The sequence below is a fragment of the Neovison vison genome, chromosome 14, assembly GCF_020171115.1.
Source record: "Neovison vison isolate M4711 chromosome 14, ASM_NN_V1, whole genome shotgun sequence".
NCBI lineage: Eukaryota > Metazoa > Chordata > Mammalia > Carnivora > Mustelidae > Neogale > Neogale vison.
The window spans coordinates 1,620,351-1,630,164 of NC_058104.1; the positions used below are offsets into that span (position 1 = coordinate 1,620,351).

Genomic DNA, 9,814 nt, shown 5'->3' on the forward strand with positions numbered 1-9,814 from the left:
GAAAACAGGTATTAAATGCCTCGGACGTATCTCAAAAGTGATACCTGATCCCTGTGGGACCCCCACTCTGTGCCAGGCACCGCTCCGCGCATTAAAAGAATTGCTGGGCGCGGGGCTTCTGGGGAGCTCAGTCGGTTACCCAGCCGGCTCTTGATCTCAGCTCAGGTCCTAATCTCAGGGTGCTGAGTTCAAGACATGTGTGGAGCCGACTTAAAAAAACTTTTGGGGGGGCGCCTGGGTGGCTCAGTGGGTTAAAGCCTCTGCCTTCGGCTCGGGGTGCGATCCCGGAGTCCAGGGATCAATCCCCACGTCCGGCTCTCTGCTCTGCAGGGAGCCTGCTTCCTCCTGTCTCTGCCTGCCTCTCTGCCTACTTGTGATCTCTGTCTGTCAAATAAATAAATAAAATCTTTAAAAAAAAAAAACCTTTTGGTACAATTACTAGATAACATAAAATTACCATATTAGCCATTTTATTCTATTTTATTTTATTTTTGAGAGGGAGAGAGAGGGTGGACTGGCCGAGGAAGAGAGAGAGACTCTTAAGCTGGGAGTGGAGCCCAATGCCAGGCTCCGTCTCACAACCTTGAGATCACGACCTGAGCCGAAATCAAGGGTCAGATAACTTAACCAACTGAGCCACCCAGATGCCAACCCCACCTAAGCCATTTTGAAGTGACTTTAACCACATCCACAGTGTTGTGCAACCACCACTGTCATCATCCCAAATGGAAACTTTGTCCCCATTAGCAGTCACCCCATACCCCCTCTCCTCCAGTCCCAGCAGCCTGGTCTTTGTGTGAGGGCGTCTATTCTGGACGTTTCGTGTGAGTGAAATCACACATTCCTGTGTCTGGCTTCTTTCATTTAGCACCATTCCCGGGGTCCTTCCTGCTCTAGTCTGTGCCCCGGCTTCCAGCTCTTCATGACGGACTGTGTTTTGTTTATGTGTTCATCCCCCGGTAGACATTTGGGTTTTCCCACCTTGAGCCCAGGCCATCATTTTCATAACAAAAGAAGGAAGACAGCCTAGTACTAGGAGCTCATACTGTACCACCAGCTGTGCCACAAGTGTCACCAGTTGAGGCAGAGCCTGCCATCTCATTTTCCAAGGATGACTCTGGGACCCCGGGAAGAAAGGACATTGCTGTTAGCTGGGGGCTCGGCCCCCATGGCTGCCAGGATCAGACACGGAGGCGGCAGGGGGCTTGCTCTGAGGGCAGGAAGCACACAGGAGTGCTGAGACCCAGGACCTGGCTCTTCTCTGTTGCAGTGTGTGTGTGTGTGTGTGTGTGTGTGTGTGTGTGTGTGTGTTTGTAGGGGGTTGGGGGTGGTGGGCCTCTGGGCTATGTAGTCAGGGCTGAGCTGACGCCCAAAGCCAGGCCTCCAGGTCCATATAGCCCCAGGACAGCAAGCTCTTCACAGCGTGTGTCCTGGAAGTGACCCTGGGAGAAAGCAGCATCACCAGGAAATTGCCTGGCACCCGGGATGGGCTGCTCATCCCGATTTCATCTAGACTGTGTGCGTATTTGAGGAGCACTTGACAGGTCGGGGGCATTTGGTGAGACTCCTAATAGCCTGACCTCTGGTCTTCCCCACCGCCCAACTTCAGGGAGAGCAGTGGGAGAGCTCAGAGGTCCAGGCTGGAGGCCCATGAACTCTCCAACCAAGCGTGTGTCATAAAACATAAAGGTGGAAAAGCAGTTCATTGTTCGAGCAAATCGCAGGAGAATCCACAAAGCTCCGGAATGAAATGGAGGACTTGGCCTGCCTGCAGCAGAGCACTTCCCGGTGCCGGTGGGGAGTGGAAAATCCCAGGCAGGGGCAGCAGAACTGGCCCTACTCCCCTCCTCTGCCCTGTCTTCCTTTCCCTCTCCTGGCCACTGCGGACAGTCTGTGGTGCGAAGCAAGGAGAACCCCCGGCCTTCCCCCCACCCCCCACGTTCCCACACAGAGAACAGAGACGCGCACAGGCTGCAGCCCACTCAGACTTTATTCAGAGATTGGGAGGTTGAGGTGCGGGAAGCGCAAGAGGGCCCCGGGTCGGGAGCCCGAGCACCGCCGCTGCTTCAGCTTAACGGTATTTGGAGGTCAGCACGGTGCTCACGGCGCTGAAGAACTTGTCCAGGGAGGCGTGGACGGCGGGGGTGAATTCCGCGGGGTGGTGGCAGGCCAGGGTCACCAGCAGGCAGTGGCTCAGGAGCTGCGGAGGGAGGGCACGTCAGGGGCCATCGCGGGACGCGGCCGGCGGCGCTCCACCTTCGGGACCCCAAGGGACTCTCCTCCCGGCCAGCAGGCCTCGCGGCCCCGCCCGCCCCATCGCTCCGGGCCCGCCCGCGCTCACCTTGAAGTTGACGGGGTCCACACGCAGCTTGTAGGCGTGCAGGTCGCTCAGAGCGGACATGGCTCCCGGCAGGTCGTCCATGTGGGCCACGGCGTTGGTCAGCGCGTCGGCCACCTTCTTGCCATGGGCCTTGACCTGGGCGGAGCCGTGGCTCAGGTCGAAGTGGGGGAAGTAGGTCTTGGTGGTGGGGAAGGACGCGAAGGTCCTGCGGGAGGAAAGGGTGGGCGAGCCGGGGTTAGGCGGGGCGGTGGCGGACAGGCGCCGCGAGGGGTCGGGGAGCCCCGATCCCAACGGGGGAAGGTGGCGGTCCTCACCTCTCCAGAGCCTCTCCGCCATACTCGCCCGCGTGGCCGCCGATCTTGCCCCAGGTGGACTTGACGTTGGTCTTGTCGGCGGGAGACAGCACCATGGTGAGTTCTTTCTGAGTCTGTGTGAGGACCAGAAATGTGCGGGGCGCGGGGAGTGCGGGGCATTAAATGCCCGGTGCGCGAGGGGCGCGCCCTCCCGGCCCGCGCTCATTGGCTGGTGCGGAGCCCGGCTGCGCGGCGAGGCCCGCCGGCAGGGGGTGCGCGCGAGCGGCCAGCACCGGTCGGGAACGATGGGGACTTCGCTGCAGGCTTGCGGGGCCGGGGGTGGGGTGGGGGGTCTGGCTGTCTCCCCACACCCACTTCTTCACGCCTCTGCTTCCACCGCCCCAGGAAGTGATCTCCCAGCCCCCCAAGCTGGTGCGCGCTGCTTGACACCGGGGGCTTAGAGAAATCAAAGACCCACCTCCTAGGCTTGGGACAATCCCCCTGACACTGAGTCCTTTTTAGGCGAGACTTGGGGAACATGTCTCAGCCGATGGCTGGCACTCCGAACGTGGGAAGAGCTCCTGTGTATTTGCACGGGAAAGAGGTGACAACTGACAGGAAGAGGAAGAAAGAAGAACAACTGACAAAGGTTATTAACAGGAAACTAACAGAACTGTAGAAATGACCCACAGTGGGGCGCCTGGGTGGCTCGGTCCGCGAAGCCATCTGACTCTTGGGTTAGCCTCGGGTCGTGATCTCAGGGTTGTGAGACTGAGCCCCAGGCCACCCCGGACGCCCTGCCCAGTGCCGAAACCGTCAACCTGTGTTCCTGCTGCAGGGGTGGGGGCAGGGCAGAGGGACTCTCTTTCCCTACTTTGAATAACACAAAACGACCTGTGGGGGTGGGGGGAGAAAGCACAGGCGTATTTTAGTTTATTTCTGGATTGTTTTCCACATTTAAATAAAAATGAATTGGCCTCTAGGGCAGAGGAGGGGTGCGCAGTGCAGAGGAGAAAGCCCCTTCCCAGCCGTTCAGAAAGATCCTTATCCAAAAAGAAAGCGGTGAGCAGGGGGCTCGCCCACCGGCTCAGACCATGCCCAGGCTGAGTGTTGCCTGGAGACCAGGCTGGGCTGGAGGCACTGCCGGAGGCCTCGTTGGGGTGGTTGCCGGGCTGGGTGCCCTCTGCCAAGTGGAGTCCAGGGCTTCGTTCTGCACTTTGGCCAGGAGCCTTGGCCAGTGGTGCTCATGGCTACAAGGCAGAGACCCCGGGGAGCACCCTGGGTGCTGGGAGACCCCAGGAGCCTTGGACTGAGTGGGGGGAGCCGTGAGCTGGGGGACCCGGGCTGCAAATGCAGTGAGCTGTGTGCTGCAGGGGTGTCACAGACACAAGGGAGCTAGGTACTGCGCTCAAGCCCTCCCCCTGGTGCGCCCAGGCCTCGTCAGCCAGCTCATGCCCCACTCTTCCCCCCCGACTCTCTCCCTGCCACCAACCCCAGAGCGTTCCGTGACCCAGGAAGGGTGCAGGAAGCTGCGATCCCCTTTCCAACCCACCTTCCCTCAGGTAGGAAGGGGGTGGGAATCTTGCAGACGTCACCCAGCACCCACACTTGCCGGGGAGTGCTGTATTTTTGTGGTTCGTTTCATTTGTTTTGATCTCGACAATTTAACGGGCATCAGGGAGAACTCAAGAGGGTGGTGGGGAAAAAAAAAAAGAGGGTGGTGGGGTGCCTGGATGCTCAGTCCCTCGGGCGTGGGACTCTGGAGTGTGGGACTCTCGGTTTCCACTCAGGTTGTGATCTCGGGGTCAACAGACGGACCCCATGGGGGCCCCGAGCTCAGCGGGCAGTCTGCGCCGCCCTCTCCCCCTTCCTCCCCGCTTTCTCTTGTAAACAAACAGATACATTAAAACATAAGAAAAAAAAGAGGAGGGTGGCAAATTTAGGACTCCCCTATCTCTCAGCCCAGAGAGGAACCCTTGGAAGTCTGGTACCACAGGGGCCTGGAGGATGATTTGGCGCATTCCCGGAAGCATCCGCCTTCCTTCTCCCACTGTCCCTCTCCTGGCCCCTGCGGGCGGGTGGGTGGTGCGAAGCGAGGAGAACCCCCGGCCTTCCCCCCACCCCGCACGTTCCCACACAGAGAACAGAGACGCGCACAGGCTGCAGCCCACTCAGACTTTATTCAGAGATTGGGAGGTTGAGGTGCGGGAAGCGCAAGAGGGCCCCGGGTCGGGAGCCCGAGCACCGCCGCTGCTTCAGCTTAACGGTATTTGGAGGTCAGCACGGTGCTCACGGCGCTGAAGAACTTGTCCAGGGAGGCGTGGACGGCGGGGGTGAATTCCGCGGGGTGGTGGCAGGCCAGGGTCACCAGCAGGCAGTGGCTCAGGAGCTGCGGAGGGAGGGCACGTCAGGGGCCATCGCGGGACGCGGCCGGCGGCGCTCCACCTTCGGGACCCCAAGGGACTCTCCTCCCGGCCAGCAGGCCTCGCGGCCCCGCCCGCCCCATCGCTCCGGGCCCGCCCGCGCTCACCTTGAAGTTGACGGGGTCCACACGCAGCTTGTAGGCGTGCAGGTCGCTCAGAGCGGACATGGCTCCCGGCAGGTCGTCCATGTGGGCCACGGCGTTGGTCAGCGCGTCGGCCACCTTCTTGCCATGGGCCTTGACCTGGGCGGAGCCGTGGCTCAGGTCGAAGTGGGGGAAGTAGGTCTTGGTGGTGGGGAAGGACGCGAAGGTCCTGCGGGAGGAAAGGGTGGGCGAGCCGGGGTTAGGCGGGGCGGTGGCGGACAGGCGCCGCGAGGGGTCGGGGAGCCCCGATCCCAACGGGGGAAGGTGGCGGTCCTCACCTCTCCAGAGCCTCTCCGCCATACTCGCCCGCGTGGCCGCCGATCTTGTCCCAGGTGGACTTGACGTTGGTCTTGTCGGCGGGAGACAGCACCATGGTGAGTTCTTTCTGAGTCTGTGTGAGGACCAGAAATGTGCGGGGCGCGGGGAGTGCGGGGCATTAAATGCCCGGTGCGCGAGGGGCGCGCCCTCCCGGCCCGCGCTCATTGGCTGGCCCGGTGCCAGGAGGTGTTCCCGGAGAGTGCTGGCGGGGGTCCCAAGGCAGCCTTCACTCTCTCTGCCCCGCCCAGACCGGGATCCAGTTCTGTATGGTACCCTCCATTTCCTCTCCTGTGGTTCCGGGGAGCCCACACAGGTTCCCGACCCACCCGACAGGCTCCGGCTTTTGGCTGGGAGCCTGGGGTATTTGCTGGTTGGGAAGGAGAGCACATTTTCCGAAGTGAAACAAGCTGCTTCTGCACCAAACGTTCCCCAGGACCAAGGCTGTAGACAGTCCGTGTAAACAGTGGGGCTGAGGGAGATAATGTGGGATCAGGGGCTCCAAGCCCTCCTTCCCCTCATGGTGGGCAGGGGTTCCTGGCCACCGTCGGCTAACAGGCACAGGCACAGCCAGGTAGGGTGGGTAGTTTCCCACAAGTCAGAGCTTAGTCTCTGGCATCCTTCGGACTTGGGCACGTCCGCCCAGGTGGGGCTCCGTGCTCTCTGCGCTGACAGAGATTTTCAGCAGGGAACTTTCCTCATTCAGAGTCTGGTGAGCTCCTGGAGTCCCCACTCCCTGGCCTCATTCCCTTATCAGAGAAGGTTCTCCGTAGAGTGCTAGGATTCCTGCCCCCGCTTGCCACAGAGGGGAGAGACTGACCCTGGGGACCGGGTCTGGCGGTGAAGGAGAGGAACGCCTTGGTTGGGGGACCCACAGAGACTGAAAGGAACGATGTAGTGGAAGTTGGGGGGCCCTGGGCCTGCCTGGTGCTGACCCTGCTTTATGGTCTTATAAATTATTTCAAAGAGCCAGCACGGCGTCAGCTTTTTGTTTGTGTTTACGTCAGATGCATTAGGCTCAGACTGCTCCTGGACATGTTCGGTATCAGAGCCATTGTGTGGACGGGGTGTCTGCCTGATCCTGGCCGTCAGGAGCTCCTTCCCCAGACCCCCGCCCCAGGAGATTCAGAGGGAGGCACTAACTTGGCTGGGGCAACGTTTCCTGCAGACTGAGCGTCAAGGGCAGGGAAAGAAGAGAAGGTCCGCGGGGTCCCTACGTCTGACCTCCTGCCAGGAACTTGACCCTTGGCCTCGTGCCTGCATCTGTCTGCAAAAGAGCCGAGGAGTCCAGGGAGCGGCTCCCAGCGGGAGGGCACGGAGAGAGGACCGAGGAGTGGTGAATGCAAACGTGCTTTGTGAACGGTGTGGCACAGTGGGTGTGTTGAAAACGAACTGCACCCGGAGAACCTCCTTCCTCTTAGCTCCCACTTGCCACCTCCCCCCATTTCCCCATCACAGGAGGGGAATTGTTCTGTTCAAGGTTTAGGGATCCACACCCTGTCCAGACCCGGGATTGTCAACCCGGGAACCGTCCCCATTTGAGAGTTCCTGGCCCCTCTTCCCTTGTGCGCAAAGGTCCGGGATCGCGCCCTAAGATTCCGGGGGGGGGGGGCTTTACACCCGACCCGGAGCTTTCTGGCCAGGCACAATAACCTCAGCCTACCCGCTCCCCAAAGACCACACAAGCGCACGGTCCCTCCGTTGGAGCGTATTTATTGACACGCAGAGACGGGAGCCCGCGGGGCGGGGGACTCAGCGATACTTCTCGGTTAGCACCACCGACACTCCTGTCAAGAATTTATCCCACGCCGCCTGCATCTCTACGGTGAACTCGCCCTGCAGGTGGGAGGCCAGCACCACCTGGAAACACTGGATCAGCAGCTGCGGGAGAAGGGGCGGATGAAGGGGCGCTGCCTCTGCGGATTTCCTCTCCAGCCCCAACCCCCGCTGCGCGCGCGCGCGCGCGCGAACCCTACGGGGGCCCGGGCGGGCTCACAGGGAAGTTGGAGGGGTCCACGCGGAGCACTTGCGCGTGCAGGTCGGCGAGCGGACTCAGGGCGGCGCGCAGGTTGTCCATGTGTCGCACAGCCACGCCGACCGCCTCGAGCATGCGTTGTCCGTGGGTCAGCAGCTGAGTCTCGTCAGGGCAGAAGCCCAGGTGCTTGAAGTAGACCTTGGTGCTGGGGTAGACCGTGAAGAGCCTGACGGAGCAGGTGGGTGAATGAGGAGGGCGGCCGCGTGGGGTCCTTCCCGCGCCTGCACTGCCCAGACACCCGGAAATCCCCCGTCTCGGCCCCTCCTCCGACTCAGGCTCCAACCCACTGGCACCGCCCCCCTGCGATCCTGGAAACCCCGCCTCAACCCACCTGAGCAGCAGCTCCGCCCCAAAGGACTCCTCGTGGCCGGCGATGAGGTCCCATACCTGCGCGACCTGGGCGCGCTCTTGGGCGCTGAGCATGGCGCTGGCGGGGCGTGCTCTGGGGGCCCCTCCCGTCGCGCCGGCCTCCTTATAGCCTCCCCACACCCCAGGCGCCCCGCCTGCCCTTATCTGCGGGACGGCGGCCGGAGCGCGGGTACCCTCGGCCTGCGCCGAGAAGCGTCTCCAGGCTGGGTCCCTGTGGCCGCGGAGGCCGCCGCCCGGGGCGGAGGTGTTCCCGCACGGACTCACGCGCTGTGCGTGCGCGCTTTTGCTGCAGACGTCAGCAGGACCTGGAATAACCCCTGTGCGGGCAAAGTGAGGGCCTGTCCCGGAGACAGCCCGTGGGAGGACGCGTGAAAGAGCGCCGCGCAGGGACGGGGCGGGGACGGGCGTCATATCATGTGGCCCCGCAGCGCGGGAGCTGTGACATCAGGCTTGGAGGAAATGCCCCCCGAGGGCGCACACGCCCGCAGCACGCAGAGTAAAGCAACCGTTGGGCGATTTGGGCTGCAGGAGCGGAGCAAAGTCCTCTCTGGCCTGAGAACCGCATGCGCCCGCCTGCGCTGTTTTGCCGCTCCCCCACTCGGGTCGTAGGCCCAAGGATCGCCCCAGACCACCCTTGCGGTGGCCTTCAAGCCGGTGGTGACCCTGGGGTCGGCCGCATTCCTGCCGCTCCCGCTTTCTTTCACTCCCCTCTTTCCCGCCAATACTGAGAACACAAGAGCCACTTCCTCCTCATCCATTTATTGGAGAATCCGTGGAGGAATTATGGAAGGTTCGGGGCAGGGAAGGGGCGGCAGCCCGCCCTCCGTTGGGCAGCTGCGCTCAGCGGTACTTCTCCGTCAGGACGCACGACACAATGGACAGGAACTTGTCCCAGGCGGTGTGGGCGTCCGCGGTGAAGTCGGCGGGGAAGTGCGAGGCCACCGTGACCAGCAGACAGTGCGACAGGAGCTGAGGGGCGGGAGCGCGGCCCCGTGAGCGGCGGGTGCGGGCGCGGATGCGGGGGTGGGGGGGGAACGGAGCCCCCGCAGCCCACACCCCGCGGCTGCCCGAGCCCCTCGCCCCCCCCCCAGGGGACCCCAGCCCCGCGCCCACCTTGAAGTTGACCGGGTCCACGCGCAGAATGTAGGCGTGCAGCTCGCTCAGCTTGGCCAGGGCGCCCCCGATGTTGTCGATGCTCTTGACCGCCTCGCCCAGCGCGGCCACCACCTTGGCGCCGTGCACGCGCAGGTGCGCGGAGCCCGGGTGCAGGTCGAAGTGCGGGAAGTAGGTCTTGGTCTGGGGGTAGCTGGCGAAGAGCCTGCGGGCGGGGGCGACAGCCACAGCTGGTGAGGCCAGCACGCAAAACTTACCCGGCGTTGAAAAGGCCAGCGGCCTGGAGAAGTCATACTTGAAGGCAGCATTTGAAGACATAAACATTAACACAAACCATTCCCGTTGAATACGACGATGTTGTAATTTTACACAAGGACGGGATCCCCATTGCCGCTTCCCCTCTCTTACCCCAGGCTCAGACAGGGCACGGTGGAATCCCACCCTCACCGTCCCCTCGCTGGGCAACCCGTTCATTGCTTCACTGATTCCCTCCAGCGATGTTTGTGGACACCTGGGCGCTGGGCCCAGCACAAAAGACAGTCTGACAGCCACACGCCCTCTCCGTCCACCTCCTCTTCCTGCTCCCTGAGTGTCGTCCCCCTCCTCCCTGGTCCCTCCGTGCTGTCCTCCCTAACCCCACACTGTGCCCTACCTGGCTCCTTGCCAGCCCACGGGGTGCCCCCTCACCTCTCCAGGGCCTGGGTGCCAATGGCATCGGCCTGGGTGGAGATCTTGTCCCACATGGACAGGATGATGGTCCTCTCGGCCTTGGTCAGAGACAT

At 62.3% G+C, this 9,814-nt stretch overlaps 4 protein-coding genes across 4 annotated transcripts; all 4 read right to left on the reverse strand.

The window, feature by feature from the left end:
- Positions 1 to 1,972: 1,972 nt before the first annotated feature.
- Positions 1,973 to 2,799, reverse strand: HBA1 (hemoglobin subunit alpha 1). The gene is made up of 3 exons (XM_044232583.1): positions 2,656 to 2,799; positions 2,342 to 2,546; positions 1,973 to 2,200 (listed from the first exon to the last, which is right to left on the reverse strand). The coding sequence occupies exons 1-3, from the start codon at positions 2,748 to 2,750 to the stop codon at positions 2,072 to 2,074; spliced, it is 429 nt and encodes a 142-aa protein (XP_044088518.1). The 5' UTR covers positions 2,751 to 2,799; the 3' UTR covers positions 1,973 to 2,071.
- A 1,996-nt stretch (positions 2,800 to 4,795) lies between these two features.
- Positions 4,796 to 5,623, reverse strand: LOC122895296 (hemoglobin subunit alpha-1/2). Its single transcript, XM_044232589.1, has 3 exons — positions 5,479 to 5,623; positions 5,165 to 5,369; positions 4,796 to 5,023 (listed from the first exon to the last, which is right to left on the reverse strand). Exons 1-3 carry the CDS (start codon positions 5,571 to 5,573, stop codon positions 4,895 to 4,897), a joined length of 429 nt encoding a protein of 142 aa, XP_044088524.1. The 5' UTR covers positions 5,574 to 5,623; the 3' UTR covers positions 4,796 to 4,894.
- Positions 5,624 to 7,212: 1,589 nt separating this feature from the next.
- Positions 7,213 to 8,030, reverse strand: HBM (hemoglobin subunit mu). Its single transcript, XM_044232887.1, has 3 exons — positions 7,882 to 8,030; positions 7,512 to 7,716; positions 7,213 to 7,396 (listed from the first exon to the last, which is right to left on the reverse strand). Exons 1-3 carry the CDS (start codon positions 7,971 to 7,973, stop codon positions 7,268 to 7,270), a joined length of 426 nt encoding a protein of 141 aa, XP_044088822.1. The 5' UTR covers positions 7,974 to 8,030; the 3' UTR covers positions 7,213 to 7,267.
- A 729-nt stretch (positions 8,031 to 8,759) lies between these two features.
- Positions 8,760 to 9,814, reverse strand: LOC122895397 (hemoglobin subunit zeta). Its single transcript, XM_044232770.1, has 3 exons — positions 9,720 to 9,814; positions 9,033 to 9,237; positions 8,760 to 8,888 (listed from the first exon to the last, which is right to left on the reverse strand). Exons 1-3 carry the CDS (start codon positions 9,812 to 9,814, stop codon positions 8,760 to 8,762), a joined length of 429 nt encoding a protein of 142 aa, XP_044088705.1.